An 18280-nucleotide genomic window follows, 5' to 3' on the forward strand; every position below is an offset into this window, starting at 1 on the left:
CTACTGAGTGAGTGGAATGTTTTGTGTGTACTCTACAACTAGCGCACTCGCAAACTCGCCGACTACTTACTTTCCGGCTTGTAGCTTGTAAAAAAGCCCCGTGGACTTGACCTGTCACTCAAATACATTAATAATAATAATAATATGTAAAGAGAATAACGGAATAAGAATTTCTATCGTTAAATGATGTCTCCCATTTCTGCTAGGGGACCATATAGACCTGCAATGTTTAGTCTCACGGCCCGAAGTAATGGATTGATTGGTATACCGATTGGTGTACCTTAGAGAACCTAGGACACGTTTCTTGAATCAGATATCTTTCTCTCTTCGAAATTTATGGATAATGCAGGAAAAAAAATATCTGCTTAATAATTTATGTGCCAGTTAGATTGGACGGAATTAGCAGTAAACTGGAAAAAACCAAACTCCTGCAGTAGACTAACCAAAATCCAAAAATACTCAATATTTCTCTATCATAATAATTCCGATAAAAGCATATAATCAATCAAACAATCCTCTATGAATCACAAGGTGAAACAATAAACAAATGAATGTAAACAAAATTGGTTTAAAGAAAGAAGTTTGAGTCGAAAAATATTAATTTCTCTAATCTGATATTTTGTCATTTTATCAGTATATGAATTTTTTCAAACAATTGAGTAGGCTATAAGAGATAGAATCTGCTATCAGAATTTGAAAAAAACAATGTGTGCGGGGGGCCATGGCCCTCATTTCGGAAAGGAGTTGAAAAACTTCATGTTCTTGAAACCTACTGAAAAATGTTAGGAATTATATTCTTTATCATACATGCATGGATTTTTGGAATCGACTGAAATTTCAGCAATTATATTTAGAAATTGGTTCACAGATACTATTTTATGAATTGAATTATATATATATATATATATATATATATATATATATATATATATTATATATATATATATATATATATATATATATATATATATATATATTACTAAAAAATTCGTTCGTGCGAAAACTTCCAACGTCGACCGCGACCGGGTCGGCTCAATTTCTAGATGGCTGAAAATCCGTTGTCGACTGCGAATCAAACGTTTTCCTTTACACGAGAAGTTCGCTATTTCAAAATTAACACATTCAAACCAAAATTGGGATACCTTGAATTTTTTTGGAAAGCAATTCTTTCCTTACCTATGGTAGTGGGAAGGGCAAGGAAAGTAAAAATGCTTTGGAAAATAATAATAAATGAAAAAGAATAATCATTGTCTGCAAAATTTAATGTACTGCATGAAAAAATCGACATACATTTAAATCACAATAATAGTAATACAATTTTATCGCATTTGGTTGGTAACTGAACAAAAAACACAGTAATTTATTAATATGTTTAGGAGTGAGTCAAATAACACTGAAATCTAAGTTATCTGTAAAATATATTATTAAATAAGTAACATATGAATATATAATAATATTATTAATCTGGATAAATACATACCAAAATTAGTGTTTGAGCAAGTATTACTTTATTACTTTCAATATTGCCAAGTAACAAACGGTTATTTCAAATTTAAAATATTGCTTGCTTCTTCTGAATAGATGAATAATAGCTTGCTTGTAAATTAAAATCTAGGGATGAACGATATTGTTCCACTGGTAAATGATAACTAACAAACGAATAAATGAATATAATTGTTCAATAGCATGCAAGAAAACACAATATTATAAACCAAAACAGTGGTAACGAAGTAGTTGGATCAAGATGAGAACAACATTTAGCATCTGGGAGAGCAAGAGCCTTCTAGCTTTTCAATTCATGTAAATAGTATTATTTATTTTGATATTAACATCTTCTGAATGAATTGACGTTACCATTGCATAGATATTCAATGAATATTTAAGCGCATCCTCTTATTTTGAACTAAATTGAGAAGGTAAATATGGAGAAGTATAGTACTAGGAATTATAAATCATTACGGTCATGTAATACAAAAGTTTCAATAACGATATAATGAACAATGGTATTTAAAAAAACTGAAATTTGAATTCAGATATTTCAGTTAATCAGCAATGCTATTAGAAACTAAGTAATGCTTGCAAATACCACAAGAAAAATGTGGAAAACATCTAGATCCCTACGTTTTAGGCAGTAGATAATTTAAGAAAAAGTCTTCGATGTAATAATATAAAATTTAGATCTAATTCAATTAGAATTGGAACAAGGCGGAAATATAAATTAATTTAATGCAATTCAAATTCAATTTGCTGATTGCACATATAAAAATATATAGGATACATTTTATACTGGTTATTTGACCTATTATTGAATTTATTATAGATCTCTTACAAAATTAATAGAAAACTAGTTCATGTCACTAAGTGTTTCAGGAAATCAACTCCCTTATTATTAATGATTGTTATTTGGTTGTGATTACAAATAGAAAAATATACTATTCATGACAGCCAAAAGATGGAAGTAAATTATTAAAACATTTCTCATATAGTTCTAATTTAGACAAAATAATTATTGTCAGTAGAAAACGTAAATTTTGAGAAAAACAAAAGTATTATTAGTGTGGGTATAAGTAAAGTTCACAAATACGGCCCTTGAAGCGAAGGAAACCTATCCCTTACTATATTCTATATTTTCTCAAATACAATCACTGTCAGCTTTTGAACTTTCAAGAACTATTTGAACTCAGCGAAAAGTGATCTGACATAATAAAATAGAATAAATCTGTTATAGAAAAAAGCTTGAGAACCATCAAAATAATTATAACATAAATGAACATATAGATTAATTGAATACGATTTTCAATGCAAAAGTGTTATAAAAATATGTATATATAGAATTTACAATGGAATTGCCTATATTTTTCAGGAATAGAATCAAGATAGTCATGAATATATTTAGCATAAGGTTTTGTTCAGTTTTCCAAGACTTATCACCCATCCCAATATTGTCAGTAACATTTTCTTGTCATCAATCAACAATTAAAAAAAGTATGATCAATCATTTTGCTTCTACCAGATGAGCAGTAGCTACATGTAACCCTATACTCTATTACAATCATTGAATAATTGACACACAGTGTTGAACAAAACACTCAATAAAACTGAAAGCACATGTCTCAATCTTTAGATGAGATGCTGAAACAGAACTATACGTTTTTCACTCAATTGCGATCGTAGAATAAATTGAAACAAATACTGGATACAGTCGACAAAATTATCTTCCATGTGCAGAAAACTGCAACAGTAATATGTTAAATGTAAATAAGTCGTCATATTTTGGGGGACATTACTAACTTAAGAAAGGCCATCCCAAAAATAATAAATGATCCGGATTGCAAATGGTGTGATGATAAATGGTTCAGTCTACAAACATCGAAAGCAGAGAGCAAAGACTCAATTTCTCTCTAGCTACTAACCCGTAATGGCAGTTGCACTTCATATCTATTACAATCAGTTTCAAAGCAGAAACGAAGCTGCTTTGCCACTTGTTGACGCTTGCCAAGGTCCAGCAAAATTAATAAACCAGTTTGTTCAGCAGGCATTGGTATTGCTCAGCTATTCATGTTGCTTGTGAGTGTTCCTTCCCATGCAGCTTCCCTCAGTTTAGCGGCTATTCGTTTTTGATCTGCAAATAAATGAAAGGAAATTACATGATTGATAACACTATGATAGACTGACTGTAATTAAACTTTAATGTTGGATGTTTCCTAAGTATCCAACTTTAGGCTGCTATCAATACCACCAACCATGTCGTATAGATAGTTTGAATAATGTCGTTCAAATTGCAGTTTTCGTGGACCTGGACCTGTGTCGTCGAGTCCAGGGCACAGTCGTGACACCAAGGAGAAGAACAACAAAATAAATAAATAAATAGTTTATTGTCAAAAACATAAAAATGTCATAACAACGTCAGTTCAAGCTTACAGTAGTCTGATATCACATTATATATGAATATATATATATATATATATATATATATATATATATATATATATATCACATTTTATTTATATTATTTTTATTTATTTTATTTTTAAATTCAATTGCCTAGCACTCTCAAGTCCAAAAACAAACATTTAAACAAATAACTTTAAAAATTGGATTTCGAAAAACTCTTCTACCTTATATAAACATTTTCCAACCAGAAAATTCGTTGAAAATCGTTTAAAACTCTCACAGTCAATCTCTCTTAGTCCGGGCGCAAATGTCATTCCGTGGTCATTTTTGAGTAACAGCCGTGGAAGATGTCTCAATTTCTTCGTTAGGTCTAGCATAATAAGGATCGTGATGATGATAAGTCGAAATCACGGGCAAACACCTCGGAAACAAGGTGGCCGCCAAAATTTTCAGGGTTTTGCTATATCGCTTGTATTTCAATAACCGTGCAAGATATTCAACCGTTTTTTTCGACGAAAATATTTTTAAAATCTTCCTCTACAATTTTTGTTTCATAAAAGTTTCCTCTAAAACGAATATTTTTCCAATTATAACCTTCGAAAGCCCAAAAAAAACTTTTTTCTAAATTTGTTCAAATTTCATTCCATTATAACCTTTTTTGTGCAAGAGATACAGAGCTAATTCAAATCTATGAAATTTAGAGCGTTTTATCAACTTTGGAACGATATATCTTCATGCGCTGTACGTCAAAAAATGAGTTCTTCAGTTCCCTCCAAAGAAAAACCTGCACTGTTTCTGGTGCAGTTTTTCATACGCATGAGGTAACAAGCTAGAGCTTGTGGTGTTTAATACCAGTCTCCTGTCGGTGACGGCACTAATCTGAGGGTTAACTCCTGTTTTGGAGAAGAAACCTGCCTGGTGTGTGGTTCTTGTTGGGTGAGCCACTTGACTGCCCGGCTTCTTTGCTCCCGTTTCAGGAAATACCCTTGTCTTAAACCAGAAACGAAATTTGGAAAAAAGCTCGATGATGGGTTACTATTGACCTCTGAAATGAATATGATATTAGCAAATAAATAAGCTATAAGCAAGGTCGAACACAGGGTCACTAAGGAACAATATGTGATAACAAGTTGCATTTATTTAAATTTACTAAATCATATATGAATATTGTTTGTTCAATAATTAATAAATGAATTTGATAATGGAGGGCTGAGCCCATAACCAATATAATTTGAATTTTAAAGAGTTATTTCAAGTTTATAAATTTATTAAGGATGAGCATGTAGTGCTTTCACCCAAGGGTTGCCCGACTCAAGTTTGGACAGTGAAACATCAGAATTTTTACAAACAATATACCAGTTTGTCTATGGAAAATTGAGTCGAAGAGATTTTGAAATAATATTATCATTAATCACTCACATAATTATATGGGCCCATAATATACGCGCACTCACTCATGAAGATTTGTTCACTGCATGGCTGGCATCTTTTGTAGACTGGTTGGCACTAACATCGTTGCGCCCCAGGTAATTAGTGTGTTCAGGTAGGCAAATGAGCACATGAAGCATCAACCGCGCCAACAAGACCCTGGTCCTCCAGGTTGGGGGTTGGGGGTTGGGCGATGGGCCGACACCCCATCCCTATAAAAAGACTCTGGTTACGGAACCGCACAATAATTTGCCTCGGATTGGACTGGATTATACGGATTCAAGAGAACGGCTTGCACTGAAACGAAATAGGAAAATGGATTTGAGATTATATACCTGGAATGTGAGGACACTATACGGAAGTGGAGCATTGCAGCAGCTGGTGGAGGTACTTGAGAAGTATAGGGCTGGTATTACAGCAATCCAAGAGATCAGGTGGCTTGGCAATGGAATGTTTCATAAAGGGAAATGCGATGTCTACTATAGCTGCCATGAGACACAACACGTATTTGGGACTGGTTTTGTATTTAACGGAAAATATAGAGAACTCGTTATTGGTTTCACCCCAATCAATCACAGAATATGTGTTATCCGTATAAAGTTGAAATTTTTCAACACTAGCATTATAAATGTGCATGCACCAACAGAAGAGAGGGCGGTTGAGGAAGGAGAGGACTTTTATGAAGAGCTGGAAAAAGTCTATGATAATTGTCCAGGCCATGATGTGAAGATTATAGTTGGTGATTTCAATGCTAAGGTTGGTAAAGAGGAATGCTTTAGGCAATATGTTGGCAAGCATAGTCTGCATTCTGAGTCAAGTGATAATGGAGTGAGACTGGTCAATTTTGCAGCAGCAAGGAGCTTGGTGGTAGGGAGCACAATGTTCCAGGGAAAAGATATTCATAAAGCTACATGGTATTCACCTGATGGAGTCACAAACAATCAGATCGACCACCTGCTGATAGATTCGCGCCATTACTCTAATCTCATGAGTATCAGGAGCTATAGAGGCGCCAATGTTGACTCTGACCATTATCTGGTGGGGGCAGTGATAAGAGCAAGAATAGCCAACTCAAGGAAATCGTAACCTGATAATTTGAAAAGGTATGAATTGAGGGCGCTCCAAAATCCTCAAAAAGTGGAAGAATTCCGGGAGATTTTGAACAAAGTTGTTAGAGGAGGCTGAGCAGGACGAGCAAGCAGTGTCGGATAAATGGAAGAAATGCTCAAAAGCTATAGCAGAAACATCTCAGAGAGTACTAGGGGATCAAAGAAAGGAAAAGAATAGGAGTTGGTTTGATGAGGAGTGTCAAGAGGCTACAAGGAAGAAGAATGAAGCATACCATGTGCTACAACAACGGACCAGCACGAGGCACGCAATAGAAAGATACAGAGAATTGAGGAATGAGGAAAGAAAGCTGCACAGAAGGAAGAAAAGAAGCGCCGAAACACAAAAACTTGAAGAGATGGAAAAATTCCAGGAGCAAAATGAGATGATGAAGTTCCACAGCTTTGTAAGTAATCAGCGTAGAGGATTCACCCCTAGAGTAATGATATGCAAAGGGAAGGATGGAGCAATTATTGCAGAAAGATCGCAGACACTGGATAGATGGAGAGAGTATTTTATAGAAATACTTAATAAGAATTCTGAGTTGAATACAGAAGTGACAGTGGAAGTGATGCGTGGGGATGAGATGGAGGAAGACCCACCCACGCTGGAGGAAGTGGAGAACTCAATAAAGAGATTGAGGAATAATAAAGCTCCAGGCCTAGATGGGCTAGCTGCAGAATTGTTTAAGCTTGGTGGTAACACTCTCAAAGAAGAGATGCATAGGTTAGTATGCAAGATATGGAGCAGTGAGGAAATGCCAGATGAGTGGACCAAAGGTGTAATAGTTCCAATGCACAAGAAAGGAGATAGACTGAATTGTGAGAGCTACAGGGGTATTACACTAGTCAATATAGGTTATAAAATCTTTTCAAATCTCCTATATGGAAAATTGAGAGTGTATACAGATAGAGAGGTAGGGGGGTATCAAGCTGGATTTCGAGAAAAGTGCTCCACTATAGACCAAATATATGTGCTCCGGCAAATCCTGGAAAAGACACTTGAATTCGATATTGAAACCCATCACCTTTTTATAGACTTTAAGGCAGCTAACGATAGTATCATTAGGAGTAAATTGTATGAGGCTATGGTGGAGATGAATATGCTAAGGAAGCTTGTGAGACTGGTGCAGATGACAATGAAGAAGGTGGTATGCTATGTAAGGATTGGAAGTAGCTTATCGGAGCCCTTTGAAGTGGAAAATGGTGTAAGGCAGGGGGATGCCCTTTCATGTTTGCTTTTCAACCTTGCTCTAGAAAAAGTAATCAGGGACTCGCGAATTAATACTAGAGGATCACTGTACAATAGACTGACTCAGATATTAGAGTATGCAGATGATGTGGACATCGCATGTAGATCGCTTGCAGCTATGAAGGACGCCTACACGCGGTTGGAGGAAGCTGCTAAAAGAATCGGTCTGGTAGTAAATGAGAATAAATCCAAAGTTAAGGTGGCCTCCAACTCTGGAGAAGGGCGAGAGCATGGCCAAAGCATAGAGATCAAGGGGAAAACTTCGAAATCGTAGAAGAGTTTGTATACCTGGGATCTTTTATAAACTCCAGAAACGATTCAAGTAAAGAAGTAAGGCGAAGGGTTATGCTAGCCAATAGATGCTATTACGCGCTATCAACTCTGATGAAAAAACGTACTCTCAGTAGAAAGACCAAGCTGCTGCTATACAGAACAATCATCATGCCTGTCTTACTGTATGGTAGTGAAACATGGGCAACTACGGTGGCGGATGAAAGAATGCTGGGCGTCTTTGAAAGAAAGATTCTGAGAAGAGTGTTTGGAGGCATACAGGAAGCAGGAGTCTGGCGTAGGAGGCATAATAACGAACTTTATAGGCTGTACCAGTATGCAGATATAGCCACTGTGATGCGAGTTCGCAGGCTGAGGTGGGCAGGACACCTGGTACGAGCTGACGATGCCTACCCCCCAAAGATAGTAATGGAAGGGAAAATATATGGCCGGCGAAGGAAAGGGCGACCCAGAACAAGATGGATAGACGTAGTGGAGAAGGATGCAGCAGTAATTGGGGTGCGAAGATGGAAAAGTGCAGCGGTGGACAGAGATGTTTGGAGGCGGAAATTGAGGGAGGCGCTTCAGACCAGCACCGAGCACGCTCCTCCCTCGTACCGCCCTCGTACCACCATCGCACAGCAATCGCTCCGCCTCCGCTCTCTACTCGCACCGATCATGAACGTTACGCAATGGTTCGATAGAGGTTCGAAGGATGATCGCTCCGCTCTTTTCTCATTGTTGATTTCAAACCGACAGCATTCCGTGGCTAACAAGATGTCAACCGGTACGCATCAAGACGAAAGAAACGCTTTAATGGTGATGAGTGGTGCGGCACTCTTGATTGCAAGCCTAGCAAAACAGAAAAAACGTCGACGTTGGTGGCAGACAGAACTTTTCAAAAAAAGATCTGATCTCTTAATGATTTTAAAATCGCAAGAGATTAGCGGCCAATACAAAAATTTTTGTCGGCTGTCTTCTTCGGACTTTGAAAATCTGCTGCAGAAAATTGGACCAATAATTTCAAAACAGGATACTTATTTTCGCTCATCGATTTCTGCTCAAGACAGGTGACTATTTATTTATTTATATAACTTATTATGCAAATATATTTATATAGAATAAGAATACAGTAACATAGACATAACCTAGTTCCTTTTTCTCTATGACTACCAATACCCACTGTATTACTTATTATTTATTTTTCTGATACTGGAATTATTGAAGTTGAATTATATTTCTAATTATAATACTGAGGTAATTTCTGTAATAATAACAAATCTTTTCCGTGTTGTAGCAATTATAGCTATACTCTTTTTAGTCAAATGTAGAATACGTAGTGTTTCACATTTCGCTACTAGGCTGCGCTACTATTGCACTTCCATCGTTCAGCGGGTGTTTTGAAAATTCTATTACGTTATGCTTATTGTAGTATAACAGTCGTAGCAACACAAATTACATTATTTCTAAAGCGATCCCTCACACTAAAGAAGACGAAACAACCACAAGGAATAATTGTATCCTACCAACATAAATATAATTTTTTTCTACTTACACCACATAATAAAAATTATAATTATTTTCAAGTGAAATTTTAAAATTATATTCTATTTATAAAATGTCAAAAATATTAAAAATGCCAATGATTATCTGATGAACGGCAAATCATAGAATAAGAGTAATGAGTAATAATATTGGAATTTTAAAATAAAGGAGCATTCCGGTATTGGCTATTGAGCTATTCATAAGTAGGCCTAACTTACATTATGCTAATCCATCTCAGCAATGAGACAAGAGAAATAATATTAACAGAACTAAAGCTAAAATTTGTTGGGAGAATTCATGTTAGTTGCGAAAATACTTGATAGACAATACTGATGAAAGTGCAGTAATGCTATAGTGAGGTTCACGTTATAATGACAGTATTTGATGAACTTTGGTTTGGCTATCCTCGTCTATCATTCGACAAAGCCGGTGATACTATCCTTTTCTAGGTCCACAAACTTGCCAATTATGTTTTTGACAGTGTAGAAATATAATTAATTAATGCAGAGAATCGGCATCGCTATTCTTCTATCTTTATCCACTGCCATTATAACGTGGATCTCACTATAGATTATCACATAGGTACCAAAATATTTCGAAGTCGATATTACTTATTTTGTTAGCTCCACCAAATATAACGTGCACGGTAGCCTGTGTCTTCCAATAAACACACTTTCCTACCTAAAAATCCAACTGACTCCTAAACTAAATTAAACCTATATACTTGAATACAAACAACTATATCACTTTAACTAATCTATTTTTACTCAAATTATTATTATGAGTAATTAACTATTCTATTATTAATCTAATTCTAATTATTATTATGAGTAATTAACTATTCTTCCAACTAGTAATTATTCTTTCAATTATGGAGAAATACAACAACATCTCATACCATACAATCAAATTATAGTAATTAACTATTCTATTATTAATCTAATTCTAATTATTATTATGAGTAATCAAAACCAAAAACAATTTAATAAGTATTAAGCAATAAGCACACCATGCCACAAGCAATATAGTTGTGATCTCATCAACAGAATACAAGGCCTAATTTAGTCGAGCTGAAACATTCAATAAATTGAAGGTCCATAGAGATGAGCACTATCTACCATTATTATAACAGGCAATGCAAACTTCACAACACAATGGAAGGACGTTATTATAACGTATTAAAATAATAGAATAAGTAACATCATAATTTGATATTGTTGAATAATTAGATTATTATTATTATTATTATTAATTGAAAAATAAAAAATATAAACTTGAAAATAATTTATTCACATCGGCACACACAAAAGACAATTATTAGAAAATTATTAAAAAATATAACAATAATTCTTATTAGGGACTCATTAAAATCAAACAAATAATTTTATCGATAATACTTTTTAATTGAATTATAATTATCATGTACGGTACTGACTTTATTAATTATTCACATTTTGCAAAAAATTATGATATTAAATATATGAACTCTTTCAGGTTGGCAGTGACACTTCGATTCCTTGCCACAGGAGATTCTTATACTAGCCTCCAATACACATTCAGGATTTCTAAGCAATCTATTGTATATATAGTACCAGAAGTCTGCACAGCACTCATCAATGGATTAAGAGGATACATTAAGGTAATATTAAATTTTCAAAAGTTACAAGCTCAAAAATCTTTATTTTAAATTGCAATCAATAAAATTAATGGAATTTCTATTTTGATATTGTAATTAGAAGAACTGATAAGCAAAAATACTTGAGGTAAATATGCCAGATCTCCTACTGTAATGATATTGGATATTGTCATTCAAGTACATCTTCAGTTGAGGATTCGAATTCTATCCAGGAATCACCACGTGGGGACTGTATAGAATGCAGAACACATGTCTCAGATTCTACTCTTCTTTTTTGAGAGTCCAAAATTTCCTTATCTGCTTTAACTAGCAATTCCATAACTGAATGCTGAAAAGATAGCTGAGTTTCTCTCGGATAAGTTTTCAGTTTTGTTCTTACAAATGATAAGAACGAATCCATCTCATCGGAAGGCGGCGTTTTGTTAAAATTATCTGATGCTGTCTTCAGAATCTTAAATGCATCATTTATTATTGAATCAGTACTCTTCACACGTTTTTTCTTATTAAACGATGTATTGTACTGTTTGTTTTCTTTTTCTTCATCCTGTTGGCTTCCTTTCTCTTCATTCTGTTCGCTTTCCTCTACTTGATTTTGTTCACTTTCACTGTCTAAACAATTTCCAACAACAGCATCCTCTTCCATCTCCTGTAAATTAATAAAGTTAATAGTTACTATTATAGCTCAATTTTCAAACTAATTTACTATTTCCATTATGTTTGAAATAAACATAGCATATAATTTGCCGGCCAGTTAGCCAAGTTGACTGAGGCATTGCATCCTTCAGTCTGCTAGTGCTACCTGGCTGCGGGTTCGAATCCCGCCGAATCTCATCGAATAGGCATAGACGTTTGATCATTTCATTATTCACCCTCGTACTTCCCATTACCCACGCACAAGCAAAAAGCTCATGTGGTTATCATCCGCAATAAAAAATATATTTTTCTGTTTCAGCTGCCTAAAACACCTGAAGCGTGGAAAGAAGTAAGCAAGGTATTCGAAACAAAATGGAACCTGCCGCACTGTATCGGGGCACTTGATGGCAAACATATTATATTGCAAGCTCCCATTAACTCTGGCACAGAGTATTTCAATTACAAATCTAACTTCAGTATTGTTCTTTTCGCATTGGTAGATGCAAATGCGAATTTCATATTTGCTGACGTCGGTTGCCAAGGGCGAATTTCTGATGGCGGTGTATTCCGTGGGAGTACTTTGCATAGAATGATCGACAAAAACCGATTGGGGCTTCCAATGGCTGAAAAACTGCCTGGAAGGTCTATGTCAGAACCGGTACCATACTTCTTTGCGGGAGATAGTGCATTCGCTCTAAGTGATAATCTAATGAAGCCCTATCATGGAGACTATCCAAAGGGGACTCCCCAAAGAATATTCAACTACAGATTGAGTAGGGCACGCCAAGTGGTCGAAGATGCGTTCGGAATATTAAGTGCTGAATTTCGAGTTTTAAGGAAGCCAATGATACTGGCTCCTGAAAAAGTTGAGCTAGTTGTGATGGCAGCAATGTTGCTGCATAATTATAGAAGAACCAATTCTCCAAATTTGAACACCTCTTCTCAATATGAAGAAAATATTGGTAGTACGTCTTTGCTACCAATAATGGCAGATGTTTCACAAACATCGAGAAACAATGCACAAAAAATTCGTGATGAAATAGCGGACTATTGTCTAAAAGAGGGATTCCTTGAATGGCAAGAAAATTACGCCTAGGTTAGTCAACATGGTATACTGGTGATATTTTTGGAAGTTTTTCGATTTGTGTACTATTAAGTTATCAAATAGAATACATGTAATGGATGAGGGAGATAAATTTACTATGTGTTTATTTAAAAAGTGTAGAATTAGAACTCTGTCAATGAATTTCTACAATGTTCATGTAGTTAATTTTTCAGTGTGAATTTTGTCGTGAGAAATTTATTTTTCTGTTGAAAAATAATTTTATCACATTAAGATTTCACCTGTGCTAGCCAAGTTGTTTGAGAGGATTTTACTGAGTAGGCTTACACCAATCATTGAGAGACAGCAAATAATTCCAAATCACCAATTTGGCTTCAGAGTGAAACACTCAACGATAGACCAGGTGCATAGGATTGTTAATATAATAGAGAAGTGCCTAGAAGAGAGAAAAGTTTGTTCAGCAGCTTTCCTTGATATAGGGCAAGCTTTTGATAAAGTGTGGCATAAAGGTCTTCTTTTTAAACTGAGAAAAGTGCTACTAAAGCAATTTACAGATATATTACAATCCTATCTGACTGACAGATTCTTTAGAGTCAGGCATGAAAATTCATATTCTGATTTGATGGAAATAAAAGCAGGAGCTCCTCAAGGAAGTTTTCTAGGACCATTTCTCTACCTACTCTATACCAGCGATATTCCCAGTCTTGATGAGAATACCACAGCAACATTTGCAGACGATACAGCCATATTATCAGTAGACAGTAATATTCATATTGCAACAGAAAAACTACAGAGATCCATCAACGAAATTTAAGATTGGACTAGAAAGTGGAAGATTAAACTAAATGAAGCAAAATCGATTAGCATCAACTTCACCAATAAGAAGGATCTGCCCATACCAATAGCAATCAACAACCAAGTTGTACCATATGCCAATGATGCCAAGTATCTAGGTATGACCTTGGACACAAAGCTTCGCTGGAAGGCCCATGTCAAGAAGAAGTGAGAGGAGCTTGGAATCGAATATAAGAAGCTGTATTGGCTGATCGGTAAAACCTCCTACCTATCAATCGAAAACAAAGTACTTCTGTACAAACAGATATTGAAGCCAGTATGGACGTATGGTATACAACTTTGAGGGTGTACGAAAGACAGCAACATCAATGTCATACAACGATTCCAGAACAAGGTGCTAAGGAATATTGTTGATGCTCCTTGGTATGTCAGGAACAGCGATCTTCATAGAGACCTGCACGTCGACCTCGTGTCCACCGAGATCCAGAGGCATGCGGAGAGGCATGAGGGGCGATACAGCTGCTAGACAATGGAGGGTTGGTGCGGAGGCTCAAAAGGAGGAAACCGTATGAGCTAGTGTAGTGCTTGTTCAATTAGTGTCCAGTGAAAGAGCAGAGCAGTGATTGAGTGAATCCAGCTTCTATAGTACAGTCAACAAGTGTACATATTAATTAAATAAACTATATCAATAAGAATTTCTAATGAGATATTCGTTGTTAAAATTTTCAAGTAGTATATAAGGGTAGAAAAAATTAGCTCATCAGTCACCAGACTAGATAGCTATAGTATTGACAATAAAAAAACATCAAGACTTTGCAAACTTGCGTCCGGGAAGACAGTCAGTTTTTTATCTTTTGCAGGGTTGAATAGTATTCTCACGGAACTGTATTGCTCCGTCTCCACGTGGACCGCCGTCTCGTTGGTGGAAGGGGTACATAATTTGCGTGGAAAAGATCAGTTTCAATCAAGCCACGACCGGAATCACATTAAAAACCCAGAGGTAGCCTCGGGCATCGAGGGCTCAAAATTAACGAGTTACATGTGGTGAAATATAAGTGTATAAATTTTCAAAATGTTTAATTCGTCCGATTTCGTGAAGTTATTTAAACTATTTTGAATTGAGTATGTTTTAAATAGTTTATTATGAATAACAGTGAATTAAACAAAATCAACGTAGTGTAGTGCAAAGTTTCAGTCGTGATGAGATTAATAGTTTTAATGATAGTGAGTGCAATTATATTTTCTAGCTCATGCTAAAACCCCTTGAATGACCGAGTCCCTAGATTTATACATTATTTGGAATAGAATAAATGAGTAAAGCTCACGATACCTTTGTTAACAGTTAGAATCCCCGATCAGTTAGCAAAATCTATAGGGCAGTTTTCTTGAGTTATTGAATGTACAAAGAATTGTTACAGATTATTTATTGTCAAAATTTCTAGTAGTTAGTTCAGATAATAAAATTTACAATTTGATTATGCAAAAGTTTGTTATAAATGAAGTCGCATGACTCGCCTTTATTATTTTAGAGATTTCTCTACCCCCCATTTGGGACGGTTATAAAAATTTATCAAAAACATTTTTTCTGATTACCCTATTAATTTTTGAGATGCAAGCGCTCAAATTATAAATTTTTGGGACAGAAAATTTTTTATTCGGTAAGAGATAAATTTATGACATTTTTAGAATGATTTCTTCATGGTATTATTGATTGAATTTTAAAAGATGACTGAAATAACTCAATCTTGAGTTATTTTTGGTAATTTTCTGAAAACTGAAATTATCCTAAATATCCATGAAATTATCTATTACTAATTATCCAAGCAAAGATTAATTGAATTTTATTTGTTTTATCAATTTCTCTCCAAGATTGATCATTCTATCACTGTATAACTAATCTCGTGTGTCAATCTATACAATCTGCATGTCTCTATTGGATCTACATTACTATTTGTCTATCAAAAAGCTTTAAATAATATTATAATGTTATCAAATTTGAAAAATAAATTTAAATTTTATCCAAATGAAGTATTTCTTATCATGGTATCATTTGTTTTAGATAATCATGAATGCATTTTTATTAATTATAATTTGTTTTACAGTATTGAATTAGAATAGAGAGAATTATACAATATAATTAATCATAATAGAAAGTCCCACACAAAAGTAACTCACTACTTTCTTACCGTTGTAAGCCCCTTTCTTGGCTTATATTTATTATCCAGAAACTTGAAAGCGTCGTAAGCAAACCAACGGCTCACATAAATTTCATCTCTTCCTGAAAAAAAGAAATCTAGAATGTATGAAAATATGTAAAATACCTACAATTTATGAGTGATGGTACTGTATACATACAGTAAGTTGTAAATACTTTCAATAATTTCACAAGTCCACAAATTTAAATTTACTAGAAAAACTAGAATTACTTTGAGAACTTTATCATAGAAAATTTCACAGTTCTGTCGAACCCAGACACATTATTTATATTCGGGGCTCTACCCTGAATAACAAAAATAAAACTAATAATATAATTTCTTAAAAAACCTTTTACTTTTTTCAAATTTCAAATAACAAAAAAACATACCTATTTAAGAAAATTTATTGATTTTTAAATTTTTCAATAATTCAAGTTCCAATATTACTATTTATAGCTTTTGTGAAAGCTGAATAATAATTAAATAAAACATAGTAGATTCGTTGTGCAAAGCTGTGAAAGCTGAATAATAATATTAATAGACTAAAAATAATAATTTACTAAAACAGTAGATTCGTCGTGCAAAAAAGGGACGATGCGTTCGGGATTTGAACACGGGACGCATGAATGGAATGCCAGAGCTCTAACCACTAGACCATCAGTAACGATGATTTCTAGAAAGAAATATCGGTTACTCCAAGAAATGCATTGTTGACTTGTTGTCTACGCAATTCTGTCTTGAGCAGTGTAAAAATGTACGAACGGAATTTACAAAATAAACATATAGTAATGTTTGAATTGAACATAGAATACTGTATATAATTATATGATTAGAGTTAAATTTAGAATTCAAAGCACATTGATTTAATATTTGAGAAAGCTATAACATAAATTTGGAAGTTTTAAATCATTACACAGGTTTCTTTGTATTGAGGCTCAGATCTTCAATACAATTCAACTGTCTTTGTCTCCTATTATAAATAATAAACTAGCTGTACTGAAAATGTTAATCATACAATAAAAATTGAATAAGATTCTTCATCAATTTGTTTAAATAATTCAACTTACCTTTGCCGGTACTTCTGCTATTTGTAATTTTTAGTTTCTCTCGCCGGTATGAAGATTGAAGATTTTGAATTTTTCTTTTAATGTCTTCTTTTGAAATATTAAACTCCTCTGATATTGCTCTCCAAGCATCTTCCCTATATTGCTTTCTAAAATGAAGCTTGTGGGATGGATCCCACAAAATTGGTTTCTCACCATACGATTCTATTATTCTTAAAAGAACTTCTTCACTCCACTCCATTTCGAACTGACCGCTTGAAAAATGAACTAACCTCAAAAATGTGAAATGTTCAACCCAGCTGATCGGGTGACAAAAATATTAAAATAATCTGACCAGGTGATTGCTGAGTAGCCTAATAGTACATTAGGTTAATTAATTATATGTTTATATAATGAATTGATAATAAATATTATGATTATTGCATTTATTTTAATATTTTATTATAAAATTTAATTCTTGCCAGTGTTTCAAAAGGTGAAAGGCTTGGTTGGGAGTTCGGCTTCTTCCTTCTAAATGCTAATATGTCGGTACCTATTATAATAAATGCTTTTATAACTTTATATTATTTAATTTAATAATTAATTATTAATTTTTATAATTTTATTTGCTAACACAGAGATCGTAGCTATATTAACAAACATTACAAACAAAAACATTGAACACGCATGCTCAACTATTGGTTCATTCGACGTTCGACCTAGGAGCTTGCCAAGCGCGACCTCTGTTCTACACGCTCTTCTCGCGTTCCCCGGTCGAACCACTGTTGCTCCCCGGTCGATCATCAATCGCTCTGCTGGAGTGACGTTCGGTCTTGGAGCGGAACGAAAGTCTGTACGCACCTTAACGTTACGGGAACTCTACATTTAAATTGAATTTATCACTCTTACATAAATTTTAACAGTGAATCATTTAAAACGGAAAAAATAACAAATAGGAGTTACCAACGACTCTCCATTGGAATGCTCAGTTAATCTCTCTCTGTCTTCCTTCTCCTCAGAAATTGAGAAGCTAGGCTATGGGAAGAAAAGGTCACATGACCAGTTAATGACCAATCACTGGTCAGGAAAAATCAATCTAACAATAGGATGGCTACACTAAAGATTATTTTGGAACTTCCAGTTGGCTGAATTGATCCGATATCCTCGACATTATTAGAATTACAGACGATTTCTTGAAAATCGACATATTTTTGCCGCCATCTTGTTTTTTCGAGATGACAAACATTTTTGAGATTGCCATCATGGATAATCTCTTTCTACACATCATTATAAAGAGATTGACACCATTCCCAAGTCTGTACCTTCAAGGAGTCATGAGTTATACAGTTTTCTAATTGTTGGAATTGGCATTTGGTGGTAAAAGCAATCCGATATATCTTACAATAACTGAATAACAAGC

At 34.4% G+C, this 18280-nt stretch overlaps 3 protein-coding genes across 7 annotated transcripts in view; 1 reads left to right on the top strand and 2 right to left on the bottom strand.

Moving 5' to 3' along the window:
• Nucleotides 1-1244: 1244 nt before the first annotated feature.
• LOC111061896 (coiled-coil domain-containing protein R3HCC1L) overlaps nt 1245-18280 on the bottom strand; it is a 47705-nt gene continuing 30669 nt past the window's right edge. For 4 of the 5 annotated variants that reach the window (XM_039425774.1, XM_022349593.2, XM_039425775.1 and 1 more), the window contains one exon: nt 1245-3622. In XM_039425774.1, the coding sequence (XP_039281708.1) occupies nt 3549-3622 (74 nt within the window). In that variant the 3' untranslated portion in view covers nt 1245-3548. Of the gene's footprint in view, nt 3623-5128; nt 5620-18280 lie in introns of those variants that run through there. The other variant, XM_039425777.1, reaches the window with a different exon arrangement.
• Nucleotides 8566-16184, top strand: LOC120350845 (protein ALP1-like). Its single transcript, XM_039425779.1, has 3 exons — nt 8566-9020; nt 10990-11134; nt 12084-16184. Exons 1-3 carry the CDS (start codon nt 8629-8631, stop codon nt 12858-12860), a joined length of 1314 nt encoding a protein of 437 aa, XP_039281713.1. The 5' UTR covers nt 8566-8628; the 3' UTR covers nt 12861-16184.
• Nucleotides 11156-17689, bottom strand: LOC111053034. The gene is made up of 3 exons (XM_039425780.1): nt 16885-17689; nt 15809-15900; nt 11156-11777 (listed from the first exon to the last, which is right to left on the bottom strand). The coding sequence occupies exons 1-3, from the start codon at nt 17120-17122 to the stop codon at nt 11301-11303; spliced, it is 807 nt and encodes a 268-aa protein (XP_039281714.1). The 5' UTR covers nt 17123-17689; the 3' UTR covers nt 11156-11300.

Source organism: Nilaparvata lugens, chromosome 4, assembly GCF_014356525.2.
Source record: "Nilaparvata lugens isolate BPH chromosome 4, ASM1435652v1, whole genome shotgun sequence".
In the NCBI taxonomy this organism is placed as follows: domain Eukaryota; kingdom Metazoa; phylum Arthropoda; class Insecta; order Hemiptera; family Delphacidae; genus Nilaparvata; species Nilaparvata lugens.

Coding starts and splice junctions, on each gene's coding strand:
- LOC120350845 (XM_039425779.1), top strand. CDS start 8,629: ATGAACGTTACGCAATGGTTCGATAGAGGTTCGAAGGATGATCGCTCC. Junction 9,021..10,989: donor TCGATTTCTGCTCAAGACAG/GTGACTATTTAT, acceptor GAACTCTTTCAG/GTTGGCAGTGACACTTCGAT. Junction 11,135..12,083: donor GATTAAGAGGATACATTAAG/GTAATATTAAAT, acceptor TTTCTGTTTCAG/CTGCCTAAAACACCTGAAGC.
- LOC111053034 (XM_039425780.1), bottom strand. CDS start 17,122: ATGGAGTGGAGTGAAGAAGTTCTTTTAAGAATAATAGAATCGTATGGT. Junction 15,901..16,884: donor TAGCAGAAGTACCGGCAAAG/GTAAGTTGAATT, acceptor TCTTTTTTTCAG/GAAGAGATGAAATTTATGTG. Junction 11,778..15,808: donor CAAGAAAGGGGCTTACAACG/GTAAGAAAGTAG, acceptor ATTAATTTACAG/GAGATGGAAGAGGATGCTGT.